Genomic DNA, 26,682 nt, shown 5'->3' with positions numbered 1-26,682 from the left:
TCTTCAAATAGTTTTCTTTTTCCTTCGTTCTTAGCGGATCTGTATTCCTGAATTAGGAATTTCTTATTAATTTAGAATTTGGGTTCTTCAGTGATATGAAGCATCATGATTCCCCAAGGGGCTTGCATATCAAAAGGGGTTGGAGAAGAATACCCATTTTCCCTATTAATCGGAGCAAGAGGAGGCTGAAAATTAGCCTAGGATTGTTCTCTTTGCAAAGGACCATAAACAAGTTGATTAACCTGGAAAGATGTACGGTTGGTACCCTGAAGATTTACAATTCCATTATAATTCTCATTCTGAACTCTAGAGGTAGAAGCACGGGAAAGTGCTTGAAACAAAGGATATTCAGAAGAAGAAGAAGAATTTACAGAAGAAGTAGATCTTCTTGAATCATTAGATCTACAATCAAAAGTATTTTCAATATAACCAGAAGGAAGCTGAGTAATGCATGATGGACTGTGCTGTGCTAATCAGACACGCTATTCTCCTAATTATGCTCCCCTCGTCTCTTTAATTCGTTGCAGGACCACTATATGCTCGATGATTTTAAGCAACAAGCATGGGTTCATCATTTTCCATAGTAATTTTCATTAGTTTGTCCATCTTCTTCTATGCCAAATTTTGCGCGGCCAAGAAGATTCTTAAAGTATTTGCATGGAAAGATTTTAATACTGATAAATATGATTAGAGATTCAATTTAACATGTGTTATACCTATGCCCTAAATTTTCTTGTGTGACTGACTGTAAGTGAATCACAGGAGGATGCCAATATCAATGGTTATTAGATAGCAGCAATCTTCTGCCATAGAGGGAAGAATAACCCCACATGCACATATTACTCATGTATTAAAACACTGGAAGATTTACAAACCACTAAAGAAGAAGTCAGTGTAAATCCTCTGCCATTGAAAAGAATTACCCACAACCCAATAGTGAAATGCACTAAGATATGACCCATATACTTGCACAAACCCTAGAACCCTCTATACAACATGGTGAAATTGTCATAACTTAAACAATTGACCCACACTGGTAGGAGTATTGTGATAAAATAAGTTACTTGATGGACACCAAACGGAAGATTCCATTTTCTTATTCCCATAAAATGCTAGAAACATTTTTTTCAGATGACTACCAACTCAGCCTAAGCCTTTAAATGTTGCAATGGTTTTCTTGTTTGGCTGGTTTTCTTGTTTGGCTGGAGTTGTCTGGAGGGGATCGTATTTACGGGCTATCATAGTTTGTTTAGGTGAGTCATGCAGCATTGTCATAGAGAAATTAGGTCTCCCATCTTCATATGGTGTATTTTTTTCTGTATTCGTGTAATCACAGATATCCATAGCTTTTCTACATATAAACCTGTCTAGTGGAAACTGTTTCGATTAACATTTGCGAAAGGCTAGTTGGTTTGAATTTCTATTGTAGATCTCAATTTGTAAGGAAAAACGAGAGCTCTCAAGTTAGATGATTTTTTTTTTTTTGTTTTTTTTTTGAGGAACAAATCAGGAAGGGAGAAAGAAATAAAGAAAAAAAAAAGAGGGAACCCATTATGAGGTGAAAAAGAGGGGTAATTTGACCATTTTAACATAGTAGGGGGCATGGTAAGAGTTCAATTTTTGGGGAGAAATCGGAGGTGAAACTTCTAAGAAGGGAGTTTGAGTAAATAGGGGTAAGTTTGGGGGTGTCAAAAATTTTCCCAATAAAAAGAAAAAACGTTTGGGGAAAGCAGGGGGGTGAATAGCGAGAGAAAGATGATCACCTATGGATAACATGTGCATTTCAATCCGGCTGAGATAAAGTATACTAAAAAAAGAATTAAATTGCCAAAACTGAATACAGGTAATGATAAGCCTCTATACACTCGAAATCATTTGATTTGTAATAATCAATTTTATTGATCTTTTGGTTCCTCTCCAACCAAGTCATCATATGAGACCGGTACACGAATCCTGTTCAGGACAGATATCCTTTTCCCTTGAGAATCAGTCTCATTTGTTTCTTCACTTTGTGTTTGCAGTGAATGCTGCAAACTCTCTTTTGAGACTCGGTTAGTGATACTATCAGAAGGATCACAGGCAATTTTCTGAGAAGGGTCCTCTTTGTTCTGCTCTGACACTTGTTTTACTCTTTGCTGCCTGAACTGCTTCTGCAATGCAACAGAATCCAGAGATTATCATTAGTCGTGCTCTCAGGTAGGCACCTTAAACTGCCTCCAGGTCCTCCATGGCGGCTCTAGGGGGCGGTGAGGGTCACAGCGTCAGATGGACACTGGCACACACCCCAAAAAAAGGGGGGGGTAGGAGAGCTTAATAAGAACTGTTACTGGTTTAAGTGTCTTCTTGGCATAACCTATGATCCTCTCCAAAAAACTCAACAACCCAAAGCACTAAATCAGCAGAAACAACAATAACCAGACCACCCAGAGGAACAGTGAGTGCCATAAAACATGAAACTTGGAATGCTAGGACAACAGTTCACAACAGGGACAAGTTCATGCATCAGGAGTTTTGAAGTGTGTGGTCCGTCTGAATCTTCTGAAATGTCACCACATCCCAGTGGACGACGGTTGGTTAATAGGAAGTGTCAGACAAAGAAGAAACCTATGGTCCAATAATATATTCTCATTTTGATATGTGTGTGTGTCACACAGAGAGAGAGATCTCACCTCAAATTCCTTCCCTTTCATCATTATCTCTTTGTAAGCCTTTGGTCCACGTGTTTTCAAAATGCTCCACAATATGCCACCCCCTGTACGAAAGCGCTTGCCATCAGCTGTCATCTGACCTCCACAAGCCTGTATTGCATCCACCTATAATTTCAAAGAGTCATAAGAATCCAAACCATGACCAAATTCCAGGTAACCAGTACAACGAAAAATCATATTCTTGAACCCCATGCACATACAACATCCTATGGCAGTTTGAATTCTGTACAGACCACATGGATGGAAGCAATTAAATTAATAAACTAAATTGAGCCCGTCAAATCCTCATCCCAACTATATGGGGTCAGCTACATGTATCCTGTTTTTCTATACAACTCCATCTAAAGTCAAAGCAAAAGAAAGTTCTTCAAAAAACCAAATTCAGCAAAGTCTATCTGGTCGGCCCAAAAATCTGCCACATGTCATGTCAGATGGGACCAAAATTTGTGGACGGGTAGATCCTCAGGTCCCCCGCTCAAATATCAAGTTTCAGCCTAAACAAAGCTTGCCAATTGGTATGATAGAGCTTCAAAAATCTAGGACTACGGGAAAAGTATACAGTTGTGGTCAAGATATCATAGGCACGAATAGACTAGAATGGGGATGCATGCCAATACATGGGAGTATATCGTTAAATTTGAGTCTGAAATTCAACAAATGGCCTATCCAGACCATCCACTATCTATCCAACTGTAGGAATTGCCACATCATTTTTCCATGTGGGTGAATTCGCTGGGCCACTAAGACAAGCTTAGGTACACTGGACTGTTAAGTGACAATACTCCCAAAATTGTTATACTAAATTTGCTTTGCAAAGCCAATGACAGCAGTCAGCAGGGGCCTTCAATTATTCACTATTTAAAAGTATACTCTCATCATAGGACAAGCTTATCTTTTCCATGCCAAGAATAGAAATGAAGTCCTGCCACCCAATGAATAGAACTCATGTACAAGTCTACAATACAAGCACAGTCAGCTAGCTGGGCTCCAAAGCTGCTGCAGTGCAACAAGCAAAGTTCACCTACATAAGCCTGGTTCTACCATAATTCAAGTTAGTTGACAACCAGAAGATATCTCAAAATAGTTTCACCATGTACGGAATAATGCTTTTGAAAAATGATTGAAATGTCTACATCTTAAGAAGTGTGTAACGCGTGATAAAGCAAGGTGGGGAAGCAACAAAACAAGAGGCTATACAGTTGAGATCAAACAAAATTCACTCGTGGCCAATCCAAATTCTTTCATCATATATCTCTTCACATGGCTTAAATAAAGGGTCACCAACGTAACCAAGCCGCCACTCAAGACCAACTAAAGGGCATACCCAGTGCCTGAGGCTCCCGCCACTGTGGGGTCTGGGGAGGGACATAATTTACGCAGCCTTACCCCTGCTTCGAAGAGATGCTGTTTCCTGACTCAAACCAGTGACCACTTGGTCACAATAAAGCAACCTTACCATTACACCAAGGTCCACCCTCTCCTACTCAAAGACCAAATTATACAGCAAAAGAAAAAAAAAACCACTAGACCCACCACCCAACCAATTAGAAGCCCACCACATGCTTATATTTTCTGTATTTTATACAACATTTTGGAAGAAAATTCCTAGATGCTAACGGTGCATTTTACCACAGTCCCACACAAATTTCGCCAAATACATACATCACCACTAATCCACAACCTCAAACTTGTGTCATGCAATTACTAGTTTAATATTTTTTTATTTTTCTTTCAAACATCCAAGCATTTTAGACAACCTAGATTTCATTGGCCCAACTTGGATGGTGGAGTATTTCTGAGTAGGTGAATAGCCAGTTTTCAAAAAATTGAATGGCATGCAAAAAAGAACTCTACAGCAGCTAGCAAATGCAAGGGAAACAAAATTATACTGGCAGCATCAATCAGAACCAAGGGCCAGTTTCAGATCCAAGTGTACCACACTCCCCCCAGAAAAAGGGTTCTAATTCACAACATTCACAAAGTCACTCATTGCAAAAAATGCGGTCAAAGCATCTCATATGAAAACAAAGGGACATTCAACTAATCTCAACTAGCATTCATTGTCCTAAACCATTAGTTTCAGCAGAACTCATCTGAATTCATATCATACTAAGATATGTAAAAGGAGATTATTGAATGTCACCATCTTTCTGACAGAGAAAAGTGTCTAGAACAAGAATATAACCCTTAAATCAGCAATCAGGATCTAGTGATCTGTTGACCAACTCTCATAAATCACGATATTATGGAGTGGGTAAAGATCTCATACCTCTTTGACAAGATCACTAAATGCACCAATACCAAGGCAACCAACAGCATTCCAGACTAGGTATGATTTCTTTTCTTTCAAACGTCTACATGTGTCAATTACAAACCTGCAAAAGATATAATACAGAATGAATGAGAACCTCACAGTCGAGAAAAAATTAAATCATGAATAGATTAGCTTTTAAATCCTCTTTGTATAGATTTATCTTTCTTTTTGGTTAGTAAGTGTTAAGGAATATAGCAATAATAATATATAATGACCACACCATCGCATTGCTATCGTCAGGGACTGGAAATCAGAAATCAAAATGTAGCAATATTTAACCTGTTTATGTCCGTGATGCTAGACGTTGAGATGCCCCTCTTCTTATTCTTCTTCTTCTTCTTCTTTCTCTTCCCCTTCCCCCTGCTGTTTCTGTCGGGTGGATCTTGAATAGCCATTTTATCATCTTCTCCACCAGCTTCTATTGGTTCAGTGTTCTCATCATGCTCCACACACTCACCTTCTTCTACATCAACCATATCTACATCCTCTATGCTTACCTCATAGTCAACGGGTTCTAAAAAACTCTCTCCACCTTCCAGGAAAGCCATGGAGCTTATGGATATTTTATGAACCTGGCTATAAAGTGTATGCACGACTAATAAAAAAGAAGAATAACATGTACCAGTAAACCTTTGCAATGTAATTAACACAAAAATGAAATGCTCCCATGACAAATTTACATTGAATTCAAAAGCAGAAAATAGAAGAGAGAAACTAAAGAATATTGTTTTAACACAAAATAGCTAAAACATTCCCATTCCCAACCACAGTTAGATAATTCGGATTGAAGAAAAGTTCAAGAACGAAATTTGGAATTTACTCGTTTTACTAATCTGAAAGAATCCGTCAAAATTCGATCAGAAAAGCAGACTACAGTAAAATTCAGAAACAGATTAATTCAGGAATTAAGCAATTACCTTTCAAAAGTTTGGAGCAAAAAATTAAGCTTTTTATTTTTTTTATCTGTACCTATTTTCACATAATCAGTCAATTATCATGTTCTAATAGTGTCCAATTCACATAAAAATTGAATAAAATCTGAACAAATAAAACCTTTTCATAATATAAAGAAGTATATAATAAAATTGCGAATGCACGTCAAAATCATACTGGTCCAAATCAAGACAAATCAACTCAAGAAAATTACAAAAAAGAGGAAATTCCTTTTCTTATTATTTTTTTTTCTTTCTTCTTTTTTTTTGGGGGTGGGGGGGGGGGAATGGGGGGCGTTGCGAGTCTCTACTAGTTAGAAGATTACAGGGTTTTCTTCTTCTATCAAAGAAAAGTATGGTATAAAAGTCTACTGCCATCATGAAAAGAATTAAGCTAAGTACAACAACAACAACAAAGCTTTATCCCAACTTAATGAGGTCAGCTACATGGATCTCAATAAGACAAGGAAAAGGAAAAGGAAAAGTAAAAGTGGAAGGAAACAACTGATGCCAAAAACAGTAGCGAAGTAGTACACAATAGCTATGGAGTCCACTACCTGGATCCCAGCCCTCCAATCCTCTCTAATTGAGGTCATACTTGGGGCAAAGCCTAAACTGTGCATTTATTTCCTCACAACCTCTCCCACGGTCATTTTTGGCCTGCTCCTAGCTCTTTTGGATCTTTCTATCTGAATTAGATCACTCCTCCTTACTGGAGCATTCGACAACCTCCGTTGAACACAGCCATACCATCTCAAATGACTTTCCCAAAGCTTATCATTTACCAGGGCAATTCCCAAATCTGCTCTAATGTGATCATTCGTTACCTTTTCCTTCCTAGTTTCCCCGCACATCCATCTTAACATTCTCATCTCCAATAGATAGCTTAATAGCCTAACATTTCGACCTATACATCATCGCTGGTAGTATAACTGCCCTATAGAACTTTACTTTAAGTTTTTTCAGGGGCACGTCTGTTGCACAAAACTCATAATGCACCTTTCCACTTCATCCATCCCACTTTAATTCTATGTGACACATCATCCTCTATATCGCATTCTTTATATACGATAGATCCCAAATATCTAAAAAAAATCATTTTGCGGTATCTCCCTCCCTTCTCAATAGTCACATCATGAAAATCAGTTAAAAATCCGGAAAGCTTATATTCAATGTCGTCTTCAAAACTGACTTGAGTAATAATTTTGAAAACTAAAATTTGAAAATGTTTGTTGTCTTCAAAATGTTGAGCAAGAGTATGATCAATGATTAGGCAGAAAACGAAATTTATCCGATTTCCTAAGGTATCTGTTCTTCCTAAACTAGTGATGTATTCAGGATAAGTTTTGACACATAATTCATCCTAAGGTGGTGGTAATTTTGGGAAAATTTGTTGTAACCAGTGGTCAGACTGTGGGCCATCTAACAGATGACAATAATGCACGTATGCTTTTGCAAAGTCTACAAAAGCATTCATGCCATAAAGCTTTAATTTTGTTAGATTAATACTTATATCATCTATATAGGTACTGCAAAATTCTGTTCTAATGATTTTTGTAAAGCCTCTTTCTCAAATATCATCTTGATGGACATGATCTCTCTTCACATCCACAACGTCCTTAAAGTCTTTGTCCACAACAATTCCCACTCCACCACTATGACTTTGATCTCCCGAATACCAGAGTTCGAAGTCATCTACAGCCTTCGATTTTTAACCCTTCCGTCTAGTCCCTCGTGTACACGCAACATTAATCTTTCTTCTCCTTATAACATCTATCAACTCAATGCTTTTGACCGTTAAAGATCCAATATTGCTCGCACGAGCTCGGTACCTTGCTTCCGGCAATAGAAAACACACTAAAATGGTCACACAGAGAAAGAGATTGCAGAGTGATGAGCTAGAATCCAAGAGAAGGGCAATTAGATTCCAATAGAGACAAACTAGCAATGGAAATCTTGCAACAAGAATCTGGTCTCAACATTCAATCATTCACACTATCCAAATGCAACTATTAACAATCACTCAACGTTTTTGTCAAAATTACCACAATCATATAGGAATGAGAGCAAAATCCAGGGGGAATTGAAAATTGAATTACAACTTGCCAGAAGATAGACAAATGATTCACTGTTGGCCCTATGTGCATCCGAGATCAACCCTTGCTTCGAGTTCTGAGTTCACTGCCGTTTAGGTTTCTTGTTTTCAAGGGAAAGGAGGAGGGAATGGTCGTACGACTCAAATGGTATGCTTGGGTTTCAGAAAGAGCATGATAATTTGTAGTTCGAGTTGTCAGTTTTCCCCAGCAACTTGCGAATTATTTCGAAATTTGTCAACTATTTAATCCCAACTAAATAGGAAAACAAAAAAAAAGCGACTGAAACTAATTAGAACTTAAGAGTCACACCAAATACTGAAGATAACTATCACAATGAACCAACTCCTTTCGGTTGCAAGGGAAGTGAAGAGAAACATTTTAGATTTTTGAGTGATCTTGTTGCAAGTGAAGTGAAATTAATTTAACAAAACTGTTTGGTTGGATGCAAAATTTTAAAATCTGTAGCACAGCCCACTTTACTAAGTTGTAACCAACCAGGCCCATCCCCATTTTTTGTAGGCCACTGCTTAAGGTGTCTATTTGGTGAATGGGCTGCCATTATCTACTGCAAGGCATGTGAACATGGTCCATCNGGGTTGGGGGGAATGGGTGGGCGTTGCGAGTCTCTACTAGTTAGAAGATTACAGGGTTTTCTTCTTCTATCAGAGAAAAGTATGGTATAAAAGTCTACTGCCATCATGAAAAGAATTAAGCTAAGTACAACAACAACAACAAAGCTTTATCCCAACTTAATGGGGTCAGCTACATGGATCTCAATAAGACAAGGAAAAGGAAAAGTAAAAGTGGAAGGAAACAACTGATGCCAAAAACAGTAGCGAAGTAGTACACAATAGCTATGGAGTCCACTACCTGGATCCCAGCCCTCCAATCCTCTCTAATTGAGGTCATACCTGGGGCAAAGCCTAAATTGTGCATTTATTTCCTCACAACCTCTCCTACGGTCATTTTTGGCCTGCTCCTAGCTCTTTTAGATCTTTCTATCTGAATTAGATCACTCGTCCTTACTAGAGCATTCGACAACCTCCGTTGAACATAGCCATACCATCTCAAATGACTTTCCCAAAGCTTATCAATTATTAGGGCAATTTCCAAATCTGCTCTAATGTGATCATTCCTTGCCTTTTCCTTCCTAGTTTCCCCGCACATCCATCTTAACATTCTCATCTCCACTAGACAGCTTAATAGCCTAACATTTCGACCTATACATCATAGCTGATAGTATAACTGTCCTATAGAACTTTACTTTAAGTTTTTTCAGGGGCACGTCTGTTGCACAAAACTCATAATGCACCTTTCCACTTCATCCATCCCACTTTAATTCTATGTGACTCATCATCCTCTATATCGCATTCTTTATATACGATAGATCCCAAATATCTAAAAAAAATCATTTTGCGGCATCTCCCTCCTCTCTCAATAGTCACATCATGAAAATCAGTTAAAAATCCGGAAAGCTTATATTCAATGTCGTCTTCAAAACTGACTTGAGTAATAATTTTGAAAACGTTTGTTGTCTTCAAAATGCTGAGCAAGAGTATGATCAATGATGAGGCGGAAAACGAAATTTATCCGATTTCCTAAGGTATCTATTCTTCCTAAACTAGTGATGTATTCAAGATAAGTTTTGACACATAATTCATCCTAAGGTGGTGGTAATTTTGGGAAAAATTGTTGTAACCAGTGGTTAGACTGTGGGCCATCTAACAGATGACAATAATGCACGTATGCTTTTGCACAGTCTACAAAAGCATTCATGTCATAAAGCTTTAATTTTGTTAGATTAATACTTATATCATCTATATAGGTACTGCAAAATTTTGTTTTGATGATTATTGTAAAGCCTCTTTCTCAAATATCATCTTGATGGACATGATCTCTCTTCACATCCACAACGTCCTTAAGTCTTTGTCCACAACAATTCCCACTCCACCATTATAACTTTGATCTCCCGAATACCAGAGTTCAAAGTCATCTACAGCCTTCGATTTTTAACCCTTCCGTCTAGTCTCTCGTGTACACGCAACATTAATCTTTCTTCTCCTTATAACATCTATCAACTCAATGCTTTTGACCGTTAAAGATCCAATATTGCTTGCAAGAGCTCAGTACCTTGCTTCCGACAATAGAAAACACACTAAAATGGTCACACAGAGAGAGAGATTGCAGAGTGATGAGCTACAATTCAAGAGAAGGGCAATTAGATTCCAATAGAGACAAACTAGCAATGGAAATCTTGCAACAAGAATCTGGTTTCAACATTCAATCATTCACACTATACAAATGCAACTATTAACAATCACTCAACGTTTTTGTCAAAATTACCACAATCATATAGGAATGAGAGCAAAAGCCAGGGGGAATTGAAAATTGAATTACAACTTGCCAGAAGACAGACAAATGATTCACTGTTGGCCCTATGTGCATCCGAGATCAACCCTTGCTTCGAGTTCTGAGTTCACTGCCGTTTAGGTTTCTTGTTTTCAAGGGAAAGGAGGAGGGAATGGTCGTACGACTCAAATGGTATGCTTGGGTTTCAGAAAGAGCATGATAATTTGTAGTTCGAGTTGTCAGTTTTCCCCAGCAACTTGCAAATTATTTCGAAATTTGTCAACTATTTAATCTCAACTAAATAGGAAAACCAAAAAAAAAAGCGACTGAAACTAATTAGAACTTAAGAGTCACACCAAATACTGAAGATAACTATCACAATGAACCAACTCCTTTCGGTTGCAAGGGAAGTGAGGAGAAAACATTTTAGATTTTTGAGTGATCTTGTTGCAAGTGAAGTGAAATTAATTTAACAAAACTGTTTGGTTGGATACAAAATTTTAAAATCTGTAGCACAGCCCACTTTACTAAGTTGTAACCAACCAGGTCCATCGCCATTTTTTGTAGGCCACTGCTTAAGGTGTCTATTTGGTGAATGGGCTGCCATTATCTACTGCAAGGCATGTGAACATGGTCCATCACTGTCCAGCGGTCCCACCTTTGACAGATTTGAACCTGGCCCGACTGCTGGCTCCCCACTACCAAATCTCAAGGTCCTTAGGTTAAATGACAAACCACCTAGTGACCTCTTAATTGGGACAGCATGGAGGACCAATCAGGCTTTCCACATGCACACCAAACTGGAGCGCACCTCAATTTCACTATGAACACAAAATAGAGTAATTTGAAGATGGTTGTTCAGAGAGAGAGAGAGAGAAGAAACTTGTATATGAGTATATCAGCAACCATGTCATAGTGTCCTACTATTCAAGCACTTAAAGCTGCAGTCATATTAGAGACTATCATTTTTGAACAACTCTACAACTAATTGGCATATCACCACGTATGCAGTCTCTTGTGTCTCCAAAATAACCTAAACTTAGGTCAGTTAACTCCTTTGTATCCTCTTCTTCTCCTTCTCAGCTGCATTTTCAAATGCAACAACAACGATAGGAGGGAGCCTATGTCAACACATACAAAATCTCTTGTGACAACTACTGCATAAATGCAAGGAAGATTCAAGACATCACTGAGTCTAACATCTTCATAGACACCTCACTAAAACATCTGAATCTAACCCTACTCATAAGGCCCTCTTCAAAATGTAAACAGATCAGACCCTCATTGGGTAATGTCAATATCAAAGAAAATACTATGTTTCCTTTTTCTTTTCTTTTTTTTTTTTATACAAGAAAACAAGATGTTCAATAACAAATAAAACCTCGAGAAAACTACCTACTTTCATACGACAATTGACATCATTGAACAAGATAGGCCTTTTAAGCCACAAGGATTATGACATATCACCCATTTATTCAATAACTCTCATCCTCAACAATTATATTTTACAATAGGCACTGGCATGAAGGAGCTCTTATTCTATTCTAGAGTCTTTGCTTAGTGGCAAGTGCTAAGTTGAAGGGCACCCAATTATGTAGAAGTTGGTAAGAGATTACTAACCCCCACAAGAATAACCCCAAATACAAAAGTAATTCCCCAACAAGGTACTCAATTACAAGAGAATAAGACCCAAGGAAATATTACAGTAAATAACCAGCAAGTACAGAGTAAAGAGAACCAAAAGTTAGTAGCAAATCACACCAAAAATCAGACCCAAAAGTAGGAGAGAAAAACCTATAATTGGGAAAGAGAGAGAGAGGTGTGGCTGGCTGTGTGTGGCTCCAATGGAGCTGTACTTCTGGTCGAATGGAGGTCCCTTTAAGGCAACAAAAACCTGTAAGTCTGATAAAATTCTGACGGTTGGAATTGAAGATATGAAGATTCTTGATTTCAGCCCTAGGAGAGAGAAAACTGAGAAGATTCTTTAAAACCTGCAACTGGTTGACTTGAACAGCTTCAAGAAGAGGATCGATTGATCCTTTAGGACCCTGGAACAACTCCCAACAGTAAAACTTCAATCAGATTTCAGAATGCCCTTCAGAGAGAGATCGCAGGTCTCAAAAAGCCAGGTTCCAGGTCTGCTCGATTCTGGTTTCTAAGATTTAATGGCCAGAACTGATATGATAACAGTAATAACAGTAGACAGAAAATAAGAGGTGATCGAATGCAAGAATGAAGGAGAAAAACAGAGATAAAGTGGGGGAAGAGTGGCAGTCTCGGCCAGGGCTTCTAACCCACAGCTATCTCGGCTGTTCTAACAGTTTGACTGCAAAATCTTTTATTCAAATCCAAAAATAATTGTACAATAAGCTCCCCTATTTAAAGAGGGCAGGACCTTACTAATTACAGTCATACTAAGACTAGGACTAAACCTATAGGAGAAATAGAGTCCTAAAACAAATTCGACTGGACATACCACTTCACTAATACCCATTAAGGGGACATAAATCGATGGGCCCAATGGGCCTCTACTTATTAAAAAAAACTAATTAAATAGCATCCTAATCGATGGGCCCAATGGGCCCTTATTTCTAAATAATGAATTAGCCACTCAAGTGGTCTAAGTTGGGGTCGATTGGGCCTTCTTGGCTGGACCCTTCTTCCTCCCACAATGTGAATCTACATCAGCTCCCCCCTTTTTAGAATTATTCAACTCCAATGAATGGATAAAGGACATGTAGTACTCATAGAGATCCGCATCAAGGCGTCGAAAGTCATTAGCATGGATCCAAGTACAATCTTCTTGTGGTCGCCCTTTCCACTTGATGAGGAAGTAGTACCCTTTGCCCCCATGAACTGTAGTGAACTTGTTGTCGAGAACATCTTCAATAACCTCATCTGTTGGCCTCGCAAGTTGAGGAAGCTTGAGGGCGTGCTCAGTGTCACTTTCATCAGAATGGTGTCCCAAATATATCGTGAGATCAGCAACATTAAAGACATTGTTGATCTTCAGATTAGGAGGTAGCTCTAGCATGTAAGCATTAGTGCCAATGCGTTTCAAGACCTTGTAGGGACCCATGTTCGGAGGATGGAGCTTGTGCACTGTACCAGGAGGAAACCTCTTAGGTGGAATTCGAACCATTACCATATCACCAAGCTGAAATTCCACGTAGCGGTGATGACAATTAGCAGTTGCTTGATACCCGCCATTGCTAACAGCAATGTGACTACGAACATCAGTATATACCTCTCTGATGTGTCTAAGAAACTCATCTGCTTCAACACTACTACGGGCCTGAGGTGGCAAAGGTACCAAGTCAACCGATCGTTGTGGCTTCAGTCCAAGAACAATCTCGAATGGTGTACGACCAGTGGAACAATTGACGGAGCTATTACAGACAAATTCTGTAATGTCTAGTATACATAGCCAAGTCTTCTCATAGTCACGGACTAGACAACAAAGTAAGTTACCAAGACTTCTATTCACCACTTCAGTTTGTCCGTTTGTCTGAAGATGGAATGCCGTGGAGAACTTGAGTTTAGTATTTGTTTTCATCTATAGGGTCTTGCAGAAGTAGCTCATGAACTTGACATCCCTATCTGAAACAATTGTTTGTGGCAAACCATATATCCGCACTATTTCTTTGAAAAAGAGTTTGGCCAAGTGATTTGCACCAAGAGTCTTCCTACACGAGATAAAGTGTGTCATCTTGGAAAAACGATCAACTACCACAAATATGGAATCATACCTTTCCCATGTAGTTGGTAAGCCTAGGACAAAGTCCATGTTTATGTCTAGCCAAGGTGCGTGTGGAACGGGCAGAGGTGTGTACAACCCCGATTCTTCTTTTCTCCTTTAGCAAGTTGACATGTACGGCATCTCTGTATCACATGTTGTACATCTTTCAAGAGTTAAGGCCAAAAGTATAAGTCTTTCATCATGGAGTATGTTTTGTTCTTGCCAAAGTGTCCACCCATTCCTCTATGTAGCTCTCGAATCAAGTGATGTCACAAAGAGGTGTTTGGGATGCAGAAACGAGTGCCTTTGAAAAGATACCCATCGTGTATAGCAAATCTGTCATCCCTTCCTCCTTGTAGGTTGTTGAATACTTCTTAACAATCAGCATCATTAATGTACTCCACTTTGATGTGTTCCACTCCTGCACTTTGTACTGTGAAGGTATTCATCATCATCTTTCGACTAAGTGCATCAGCCACTTCTCTTTTCCAGCTTTGTACTTGAGAGCAAATACATATCTTTGCAAGTATGAGATCCATTTAGCGCGCTGATCACTAATGGTCTTTTGTGAATGCAAGTATTTTAGTGCTTCATGATCCGAATACAGTACGAACTCTTTGCCAATTAAGTAATGTCTCCAATGCTTGAGAATTTAAACAACGGCATAGAGTTCTAAGTCATAAGTAGAATACCTTCTTTTTGCATCATTCAACTTTTCACTGTAGAAGGCAATCGAATGGCCCTCTTGCATAAGCACTCCTCCTATCCCAACATGGGATGCATCAGTAGCCACTTCAAACATAAGATCAAAATTGGATAGTCTACGCACTGGTGCTTCTGTAATTTTTTGTTTGATCAAGTTGAAAGCTTTAGTGGCTGCAAGAGTCCATTGAAATGGAACTTTTCCCCCTTTTGTGCATTCCGTATTTGGGGTTAAAATGGGGCTGAAGTTCCAGAAGAGTCGTCAGTAAAATGAGGCAAGACCATGAAAGCTACGAATCTCGGTCATGGTCTTTGGAATAGGCCAATCAACCACAATTTTTACCTCATCCGGATCAGCTTTTATACCTTATGAAGACACAATAAAGCCAAGGAAAATCTTGGGCAGCATAAAGAAACACTTCTTCAAGTTGATGTACAGCTTCTCTGCCCGTAGTACTCTCATGACACGTCTCAGATGCTCCAAGTGTTCATTTTGTGCTTTGTTGTATATTAGTATGTCATCAAAATATACTACGAGAAATTTGCCGATGAAGGGTCATAGTCCATGTGTCATCACCCTCATAAAAGTGTTAGGTGCATTAGTGAGACCAAAAGGCATAATCTCCCACTCATAGAAGTCTTCTTTTGTTTTAAAGGTTGTTTTCCATTTATCCCCTGGATGGATTCAAATTTGATCGTAGCCACTTCGTAGATCAATCTTTGAGAAGATGGAGGCTCCTGTCAACATGTCAAGCATATCATCCAAGCGAGTAATAGGAAATCTGTACTTTACCGTGATCTTGTTGATTGCACGGCTATCAATGCACATACGCCAAGATCCATCTTTCTTTGGCATTAGTAGGGTTGGTACTACGCATGGACTCATGCTTTCTACTAGAAAACCCTTTCTCAGTAGATCATCCACTTGTCTCTTGAGCTCGGCATGCTCAGTAGGGCTGAGACGATACGTGGGCAAATTTGGGAGCACTGACAGGCACAAGGTCAATAGCATGTTGGATGTCCCTCATAGGTGGTAGTTCATCCAGTAATTCATCAGGCACCAAATCTGAAAAATCAGCAAGTAGTTTGATTTGTGGTGGATGCTTTACCTCTTTCACCATTTCAGTCATCTTAGTCACAAAGGCCAAAATCAAACCGGTTTCTTCACTAGTAGTTAAGAACTCTATATGGGGCAGCACACATAGCTTGTTGTCCACCGTGGCCTTCTTGCTGAAATTGTCATTGGAGGGTGGCTTCTTTTGCTCAGTAGTAGCTTTGGAAGGGGTTGTTGCTATCTTCTTTAGGACATGTTGTCTTCTTACTTGGGCAGCCCTTAACTTGTCCTTCACTTGTGGTATGTTGAGTGGATTTAAAATGAAAGGCTTACCTTTGTGATCGAAGAAGCATTGGTTCTTAGTACCTTGAACTAGCAAATTGTTGTCATAGAGCCAAGGCCTTCCAAGTAGTACGTCGATGAGGACTATGGGAATGACATCATACCATACATCATCTTCATACTCTGCAATTTTCAGTGGTACAGGACAACGTTGAGTGACATTTATGGTGTTGTTGTCTAGAAGTGATAACTTATATGGTTGTGGATGGAGCTCTGTCTTGAGCTTCCTTCTATCACAAAAGCTTGAGAGACGATGTTCACACAATCACTTGAGCCTTGTTAGGTCCACTAGACATCAAAGTGTAGAAGATAATATCTTCTCATTTAGTTTCAGCCATCAAGATTCGTGCCACCATATTAACATAAGCAAAGGGATCATCATTGATGTAGATAAGTCACTTGGGCTTATTTTATTGCTAATAAGCCTTGGGTTGTGTTATGTATGTGTTGGGCATTTGATCCCATAGGTTTTCTTTGAAATTGGCCACTTTACTAGGCCTAAAATATGGGTAGAAGGTAGAAAAACGGGATTTAATTCATTAGTTTAATTAGTTGTTATTTAATTCAATAAAGGTCTTTTAAGCCATTAGTCGGTTGTAAAGTCCTATATGGACTATTAGTTAGATAGTCCTACTCCATGTTGGAGTCATAAAGTCAAGTTCTAGTCCTAGTCCTATTTTGAACTCCTAATTATCGTAGGAGTGCCTAGTCCGTTGGAAACTAGCTCCTAGTCTTAGTATGATTGTAAACTTCTCTATAAATAGAGAGGCATATGTACCATTATTTCTCAGATTTGAATGAAAAGAAAGTTTGCAACTAAATTCTAAAAGCAACCGATAGCTGTGAATGAGAAGCCCAGGCTGAGATAGCCACCTCCTCCCCCACTTTCCCTTGTTTTTTCTTTGTTTAATCTTTCTATTTTCATTCTTAATTGTTGTTTATGTTTATTGTTGTGAGTATTAAAGAAGTTCAGATCTGTCCAAGCATTAAAAACCAGAATCGATCAGCCGAGGAGTTCCTTTTCTTGAAGCCAATCAACACTTATCACTGCCCAAGTCTAAGATTTGGTCTGCAGATCCTTTTGGGGACTGGCCCTACACTTTTAGAAGATCGATCAATCCTCTTTTAAAGACCATCTGAGTCGACTAGTTGTTGTTCTGAAGAATCTTGAAGTTTTCTCTCCTAGGTCAGAAAATCAAGAAAGCTTGTAACTTCACAACCAGTACAGAATCCTCTCAACTTTGGGGGTTTTTGTACCCTCCTTAGGGACTATCTACGCCCAAGAGTGAGATCAATCGGAATCCTACAGACCTGGCCGCACCTCTCTCCAGCTCTATAACAAGTCTTTCTCTCTCCTATCGGGTTGGGTTTTGGGCTAGTTTTGCTCCTGTATGGGTATTGTAACCTTGGAGGTTTATTTAATGGTCATATTTCTTTGTTTCCTGCTGTTACTTGTATTGTTTGGGGTTATAAACTGCTGGGGTAATTTCGTGTAATCTACTCTTGCATTAATCATCCTCTGGTACGATGTCATCAGGTTCATCTTCCATTCCTTCCACAATGTTGACAGTCCAATCATCATCTTGAGGATCATAAACTTGTAGATCAGGGATGGACTCAATGGCACTGATGATGGAGTTGGATCGTCCATGCTTGGGGCAAAATTTTGCCATATGACCAGTTCTTCCACAATTGTAGCAGGTTGCAGATCCATTCTCTCGCCCCTATTGGAGCCTTACCCTTATCCTGTGTATCAGAGGGAGTTCGGGTAGGGTATCCACTAGGTTTTGTTGGTGCCACTAGTAGTCTGCTTTCCGGGGGTTGGTTATACCTCCTTGGGGATGATTTAATCAAATCTTCAGCCTCTAATGCCTTATCAAAATAGGTATTGAAGGAGGGCATCTCAATCACTCCAAGCTTATCACGAATGTCATGTCTCAGTCCCAATTTGAAACGGGATATGAGTAACTCTTCTTCTTTGTGGGCACTTGTTCGTGAAAGCAACTCATTGAAGCGATTAATGTACTCTTCTACAGTCATAGTAACTTGCCTGAGGGTATTCAACATCTCGTAAAGCCGACACTTATAGGTTGGTGGTAGGAACCTATTATTGAGGATAAACTCTAAGTCTTCCCAACTGTGAGACATATCACAACTGTGTATGAGCTTATCTTCTTCATTATACCACCAGTCCTTAGCTCCACCAATCAGCTTAGTGAGAACTAATTGGACTTTTCTTTCTTCAGGCACACGGTACCACCGGAAGTAATCATTAAAAGAATTCACCCAATCTTGGTAATAGACAGGATCATGTCTTCCATTGTACTCTTTCAGTTCCAGCTTGACCTTCTATGTATCATCAGGATGATAAAGGTGATTGTCATACTCATCATACTCTTCATTCCAAGCTGGTACATTCCTTCGAGGTTGCATGGTGACTCTTCTGGGAACATTACCAGTGTAATTGACAGTAGGCTGAACATTAGTTTGGGCAGCAGTTGGTTGGGTGTTATAAGTGAGCAGCAGTACTCTCTTTTAGATCAGTCAGCTATCAGTCATATCCATCCATCCTTGTAGATAAGGCTTGGATTGCTTTCATCACATCTTGAAGAGTGAGTTGGGGTTCTTCTGATTGAGACATAGCTCTGATACCACTTAATGTAGAAGTTGGTAAGAGATTACTAACCCCTACAAGGATAACCCCAAATACAAAAGTAATTCCCCAACAAGGTACTCGATTATAAGAGAATAAGACCCAAGGATATATTACAGTAAATAACCAGCAAGTATAACAGTAAAAAGAACCAAAAGTCAGTAGCAAATCACACCAAAAAATCAGACCCAAAATTAGGAGAGAAAAACCTATGATTGGGAAAGAGAGAGAGAGGTGCGGCTGGTTGTATGTACTGTGTAGCTCCAATGGAGCTGTACTTCTGGTCAAATGGAGGTCCCTTGAAGGCAACAAAAACCTGTAAGTCCAATAAAATTCTGAAGGTTGGAATTAAAGATATGAAGATTCTTGATTTCAGCCCTATGAGAGAGAAAACTGAGAAGATTCTTAAGAACCTGCAACTGGTTGACTTGAACAGCTTCAAGAAGAGGATCGATTGATCCTTTAGGACCTTGGAACAACTCCCAACAGTAATACTTCAATCAGATTTCAGAATGCCCTTCAGAGAGAGATCACAGGTCTCAAAAACCGAGGTTCCAGGTCTGCTCAATTCTGGTTTCTAAGATTTAATGGCCAGAACTGATATGATAACAGTAATAACAGTAGACAGAAAATAAGAGGTGATCAAATGCAAGAATGAAGGAGAAAAACAGGGATAAAGTGGGGGAGGAGTGGCTATCTCGGCCAGGGCTTCTCACCCACAGCAATCTTGGCTGTTCTAACAGTTTGACTGCAAAAATCTTTTATTCAAATCCAAAAATAATTGTACAATAAGCTCCCCTATTTAAAGAGGGCAGGACCTTCCTAATTACAGTCATACTAAGACTAGGACTAAACCTATGTGGAGAAATAGAGTCCTAAAACAAACTTGATTGGACATACCACTTCACTAATACCCATTAAGGGGACATAAATCAATGGGCACAATGGGCCTCTACTTATTAAAAAAAATAATTAAATAGCATCCTAATCGATGGGCCCTTATTTCTAAATAATGACTTAGCCACTCAAGTGGTCTAAGTGGGGGTCGATTGGGCCTTCTTCGTTGGACCCTTCTTCCTCTCATATCTTCTTCCATAATGTGAATCTACATCACCCAACCCTATATAAAAAAAAAGAGTCAAGAGTTGTAAGGGTATTAGCATTTAGTAATAGAAGGTGAACGTACAGAGACTTTAGCTCCTGTGATGTGAACAGAAGTTAAAGAAATGCATAGTATTACATATATAGATATGTAAAAAATGAACCATTCACAAGACAATTTTTTCATATGGTATGAAAATAACTCATTGACTCATAAAAATAAAGTGGCTTAAGACATTGTGTGATTATTGCTCTATAGCTGGAGCTATCAATAAATTTTAGGCAGTAGATGGTATCTTTCTGATCATTTTTCTTTTCCTATTGAATCTTTATTCTTCTCTGATTTCTGTTATACTTCACCCCTTCAATTTCTCGTCTGTTTTTCTGCTACTATTATTTAAACATTAAATATATCTTTTTTCTGTGGATCGATTCACTTAAAGAGTGGGCCCAATGGGCCCACCGATTTCTTTCATTAGTTTATTATATTTTCAATAAAGGGCCATATGGGCCCATCAGTTGTAAGGCCCAGTAGGGGCTGTTAGTTAAGTGAGTCACTCCATGTTGGAGTTATAAGTCCTAGTCTATTTCTAATTCCTAGTTCTAGTCTATTTCTAACTCCTAGTTGTAATAGGAGTTCATCTCTTAATCCTAATATGGCTGCTTGTAGCTAGATCTGCCCTCTATATATAGAGGAGCTTATGTAACTTGATTTTCAAATTTGAATAAAAGAATATTGCAGTCAAACTGTTAGAACAGCCGGGATAGCTGTGGGTGAGAAGCCCTAGCCGAGACAGCCACTCCCCCACTTTATCTCTGTTCCTTGCTCTTTAATTCTTGTATTCGAACATCATTATCTGCTGTTCATTTGCTGCTACTGTGAACACAACAATCTGGTCAGAATTCCCAAAAATCAAAATCGATCAAGCTTGGAAATATGGGATGTTTCTTGATCTACGAACTCTCATCTCTTCTCGATCTGATAACTGACTAAAGAACTACTACTGGAAGGTGTTCAGATGTACTGTAGGACCAATCGGTTATTTTCTTGAAGCTGTTCAGTCAACCAGTTGCAAGTTATGGAAGAATCAATTCAAATTCTCTCTCCTAGGGCTGGAATTCAAGATCTACCGTATCTTCAACCTCAACCGTCAGAATCTTTTCAAACTCACAAGTTATTACTGCCCTCAAGGACCTCCACTCGACCAGAAGTGCAGCCCCATTGGAGCTACACAGAGCCAGCCGCACCCCTCTCTCTTTCCCTGCCGCAGGTTTCTCTCTCCTCTCTTTTGGGACTGTTTAGCTTGGGTTTTTTTTTTCTGTTTTCAAGTTATATTTCAGGAGTATTGTTGTTGGTTGTTTCTGTGTTATTCCTCTGATTTTCTATCAGCCATCCTTAAGGCTATTGTGGAGTTGTTAAATTGTGTACTTTGGGGTTAACATTGTGGGAGTTAGTAATCTCTTACCAACTTCTGCATTACACTTTATTTTCTTGGGTCAATCAACGAGTAGTTTTATTGTCACACCAAATTAGGCCTTAAATGCAAAGTATCCACCATTCTCATGTTTTCCTAGATACTCCCAAAATAATGCTCAGTAGTATTAGTACCCTATGCAGTATCCGTCTTCCTATCTCTCTCTCGTTTTTGTCCCTTGTTTGCTTTCAAACTCTCGGTGTAGGTATTCTCTCACTCTCTCGACAACAACTTTGGATCAGAGCTTCTCAATCCGTAAACCATTAATTAGAGCATCTAGGGAAAACAAGGGCCTAATACTACTGAGCATTATTTTGGGAGTATCTGGGGAAACATGAGAATGGTGAATACTTTGCATTTAAGGCCTAATTTGGTGTGACAATAAAACTACTCATTGACTGACCCAAGAAAATAGTGTAATTCAGAAGTTGGTAAGAGATTACTAACTTCCATACGGACTCATCATCAACTGTGACTGATTTTGTCATTGACTTCCACCCATATCCAGTTGTGTCAAGTAGTTTCTTGAATTGTTGATTTCAACTTGTTCATCTTTTTGCGTAATTGTTCTCTCCCAACTATACGATTTAAAGCCTTCTCAAATTGCTTTGTAATGTCCGCCCATCCAATTTTGTTAAATGAATTACCAGATTTGTGACCATTTTTTACAGCTTCTTTCATTGCCTCAATGAAAACAGTGATCTCAAATTCTGACCACTTAACGGCAGGGATACTACTTCCAGCCATAATAACTAGACATTATAAGTTAGCGTAAAAAGTTAGCATACTGGGTTATTATACATTCTTCAATAATACAAGATTAGAAAATCGATGCAATTTTGAGATAGAAAGCCCAATATGTATCTCAAAGTTCAATTCAATTGTCATCAATTGGATCATCACCAACTACGTCTAAGGACATAAATATAAAAATTGATCAAAAATGGAGCAGAAATAATTGTAATTGATCAATGGTTGTGATCATGCATTAATCAAGTACAAGATGATATAAATGCCCAAGAAAGAGGACCCCTCCAACTATCAAAAAAGGATATTATTGTTAGATCAGGTTCTGTAATGGTAATTTCCAAATTTGGGACCCTCCATAGAGGGTAGTAGCTATGATTCATAGCCACCATATATCCAAACAATAATGATGTGTGTGCCCCTATGCATCAACTAGTAAAATTGGAGTCTGTTTATATCCTTACTTCTCTTGTGTTGGGTTGGTTTAGATTAACCAATAATGTTTCCTTTTCTAATTCATTCTGAATAATAAAGACTAAGCACTAAAAAAAGAAATAACAAAGCTCATCTTCTGGTTCCAATCTTCCTTTTAATATTGTTCTTGAGTTTGAACGACAAACTAAGATTTGCAACCAAACACTTCTTTCAAGAACTACTAAAAAAAATAAGATAACACACCCGTGACCCTCCACTCTTTCCCATTAGACAAACAAGACCAAATTCAACACCTACAAACCAATTAAAGGCCTCTCCTTGCACATCTAAAATTATATCTCGATACAAACAATTGTAAATTATGTTTGATACAACCACTTGTAAATAAAACTTGCATGCATGCAGAAAAATCAGCTTTGAAAAATTTCCCAGAATAACAATTTCTTGTACTAAAGAAACAAAAAGTAATATAAGCAACATAAGACAAAGATCTTCCAATCTGGCATCCATCAAGCTAAATCTTGAGGTACTACCAAAATCCTAACAACAACAAACTTAAGGAGTAAGCTGCGCTCGATCTAGCATTGTCAAAGGCAGAAAAAAAAAAATCAAAGAGAAGGAACCCTTGATCAAAGATCACTTTCTTTGAGAACTAGTTCCTAAAGGTGTAGACAGTGTTAAAGAAACCGGAGGGGCCAGTGAAGACAAAGATGAGCCACTAGCTGAAGATTCCAAGGGAAGGATCAACAATTAGAGAATTGTACCAACAAAAACAATGTGGTCGAATGCAAGGATAAAAAAGTGTTGCTTCAACAAGAGGAGCCAAAGGATGAGAAAACATCAATAATTGCAAGGACAAAATACTTCATTTTCCAGTTCACATGCTCTGTTTCCTTAGTTTTAGTGCTCTTTTCTGCCACCAGATGTGAAATTCCCCAACTCAAAAAGCATATATCTTATATGAACAAATGAAATTTTAGTTCTGTTATTGTCCAATCATTTGTAAATGAAAGTCAAATTTAAGAAAATTCCGAAACAGGGCACAAAATTTGCCTTTCTAGAATATCTATATGAAATTTCTGATCTGAATGGAAACTTTCTTCAGCATCAACTAATGGGAATTACCCACCTCATTAAAGTGTATAAATTCGACTCAATGAGGAATCAGCAGAGAAGCTAACGAAAGAAGAAATTGTTAAATTCTCCTTACCTCAAACATAACTATGGCACATGGAATCGTTCAGTTAATAACTCACTTGGACTCCACATATAACCACTAACCCTAGAAAACCCAAGTCTCCAATTGCCTAATTTTTTAGTTGTTCTCCATAACAGTACCATTCAATATCACAATTTCGCAGAAAAACAAATTGCAGAAAAAATTGCAGAGAGGCTTCGGAGGGAGATGGAGCCACTTCTAGATTGGAGAGATGGGTCAATGGAAGTTCATCAGAGGCTTCCCAGTCTAGGGAGAGAAATAGGGATACTTGTTTGAGCGAAAACGAGCAGAGATCTAAGTCTTCACAGATGAAATCTGAGACTTCCAGACGTGATCGACGAGCAAAGACGAGCAGAGATGAGCAGCGGAGTTCTCCCTTGAGAAGAACGATACAAGAACCATTTGGTTAGGGTTTGGGCGAAATAGAGAATAGCAAAAACAGAGGAGAAGAAGAATGAAGATGAAGAAAGAAAGCGAAGATGTACCAGCTGTGTCGAGGAGTGAGGGTCGATCGTGCTTCTCCAGTTCTTAGTGTGCAAAGGTGATAGGGTGAGGTGATAGAGGGCGAGTGATTTTATCGGGAACGAGTTTTACAAGTTTGGAACTATACCACACGGACGGAACAACAATTCGTCTTTTGTCCTCCAAATCGTTTTTTTTTTTTTTTTTTCATTTTTGTTTTAAAAAAACTGAAACACACGGAAGGTTGCCAAACAGTTTTTTGCCTTTTTTTCGTTCAACAAAACAAAAAAAACGATAGAAACATTTTTTTGAAACGATACCAAACGGTCTGTTTGGTATCGTTTCTGTTCCAGAAACTCTGTTTCGTGTCAAAAACGGAAATTTTAGTTTCTGTGTCAAAACGCCGTTTTTAAACAATTTAAGGCTGTTTGGTGAATCTGTTTCTAGAACAGTTTCAGAGCAAAAAAATGACAGTTCTGCTGTTTTGTAATGCTTGTTTCAGAAACATTTTTTTTTCTTCTTTTTTCTTTTCTTTTAAGTCAATAATTACAAAAATAACATTAAAATACTATAAGCATACAAATCCTTTGGGACAATAAAATATTACATACCAACTAAAAAAAAACATGGTTCCCAAAGGATGAATAAAATACAGAATTAACAATGCCTTGTCCCAGTTAATTATTACATAATTTTCCAAATTTTCACTTTTTGTCTAAGTCTAAAGATTTAAATGCATGGAGGATGTCTTTCACCTTGTTTGTTTGGTCCTCTAATCCTTTAAGTGTCACTTCCAAATATCCTTTCATGTACTCGTTCGAAGTGGACGGTGGTGTGGATGATGTTGATGTTGAGCTTTCTGAACATAATGTACGGTATATGATAGAGATAAGTGTTTCATCTTTGAACTACACAAACATACCACATCCACGATTATCAACCTATATCAACTAATAGATGTGATTAGGGTCGTTGAAATTAAATATTGAATTAAACTTGAGTTCCATGTTGATAATAAAACTTGTTCAGTAGATCCATGAGAGAAAGGATCTGCAAAAGGGCTTCTAGAGAAAAATCCAAACTGGGTTTGATAGCAAAACAGAGAGATCTTTAGAAAAAGCAGAAGGAACAAGATTGGTTAGTGGGTTCTGTCTAAGGACATGAAACGCAAGTAAAACCTGGGATGAAATGAGAAACTGATATGAATGCCATTAAATGCTTGGAGAAGAGAGATTGAAGTTGTAATTAATGTTTCCAAAGTTGAAGGAGAAACAGAGATGGAAACGGAGAAAGAAAGAAAACACAATTGGGTTAAATGAGAAAAAAGTGCAAGAGACTTGAGAGAAAAGGGACAAAGCTTTGAACTGGTTTGCCCTTCATTGAACTTTTTCAAGAGGAAAGAGAAGCAGAGTTGAAGAAGGGGACCCTCTTCCCTCACAGACTATAAAGATTGACCAAGTCTATTGATACTCTCTGTAGAAACAATACCAATAACGCATTTTATTATTGAAATTCTAGCCAGTGAGGAATTTAGAAATATCCAATTGGGTTTACGCTGACAGTGAGAGATTCCAATCAAACTTCAAAGAAACTCTATTCACATGAGGGGTCTCAGATTGGATGAGAAGCCTAAAGTTATATGAATAATGGAGTGGGGTCTAACATGAAATCAAAACCGTGTAATCCATAAAAGATAGTGAGAAAATACAGAACCGACACACTCTGCAATGTCCTTTTACAGAGAGAAAGAGAGAGAGATGGAATGGATTCTCTCTCCTTTATGAGATTTGGATTGCCATTTCAGTCAAAGCTTTAGAGGACCAGCGGAAGAAACGAGAAGCAAAGTGTCTCCCTTTAAATCGTCTCGCTCTCTCTCTCTCTCTCTCTCACAAACGTGATTAGGGTTTCATATGGCATAGAAAAATGAAACGATTTACCTATAGAAGAAGCAGAAAGAGAAGAAGAAGAAATAGAAGAGAAGAAGATGTTACCTGCTATGCGTGTGATCGAAATTTCTCCTCAAAACGTTGAAGTTTGATCTTCTTCAACCCAGAATATATTTCTATCTTAATCACTCAAAAAAAAGCCCTAAATCCCATTCCTGTTTGATCTGTGATTATAGTAAATGAAGAAGAAGGAGAAACGGTTAGAACAGAAGAAGAAAAACACAAAAGTGCGAACAGGGGAGAAGAAGAGAGAAGAGAAAAGGAGAGAAGCGAACAGAGGAGAAGAAGAGAGAAGAAAAGAGGAGAAGAAACGAGTACGCGAACAGAGGAGAAGAAGAGACAAGAAGAGAGGAGAAGAAGAGGAAGAGTTTACCTGCAGATGCTCCTCACGCTACAGCTATCGGGAAC

General features: G+C 38.5%; 1 protein-coding gene across 6 annotated transcripts; it reads right to left on the bottom strand.

The window, feature by feature from the left end:
* Window positions 1-1,805: 1,805 nt before the first annotated feature.
* Window positions 1,806-26,682, bottom strand: LOC122068068. 6 transcript variants are annotated; one of them, XM_042631911.1, is made up of 7 exons: window positions 26,648-26,681; window positions 26,320-26,438; window positions 10,455-10,655; window positions 5,302-5,617; window positions 4,978-5,083; window positions 2,670-2,813; window positions 1,806-2,150 (listed from the first exon to the last, which is right to left on the bottom strand). In XM_042631911.1, exons 4-7 carry the CDS (start codon window positions 5,568-5,570, stop codon window positions 1,896-1,898), a joined length of 774 nt encoding a protein of 257 aa, XP_042487845.1. In that variant the 5' UTR covers window positions 5,571-5,617; window positions 10,455-10,655; window positions 26,320-26,438; window positions 26,648-26,681; the 3' UTR covers window positions 1,806-1,895. The 6 variants fall into 6 exon arrangements, with proteins under 6 accessions (XP_042487845.1, XP_042487843.1, XP_042487847.1 ...); XM_042631909.1 differs by lacking the exon at window positions 10,455-10,655 and having other exon boundaries at window positions 26,648-26,682; XM_042631913.1 differs by lacking the exon at window positions 10,455-10,655 and having other exon boundaries at window positions 5,302-5,594; window positions 26,648-26,682.

The sequence above is a fragment of the Macadamia integrifolia genome, unplaced genomic scaffold (genome assembly GCF_013358625.1).
Source record: "Macadamia integrifolia cultivar HAES 741 unplaced genomic scaffold, SCU_Mint_v3 scaffold337, whole genome shotgun sequence".
NCBI lineage: Eukaryota > Viridiplantae > Streptophyta > Magnoliopsida > Proteales > Proteaceae > Macadamia > Macadamia integrifolia.
Note: the sequence above shows the minus strand (reverse complement) of the source record. Positions and strands in the feature narration are given on the sequence as shown.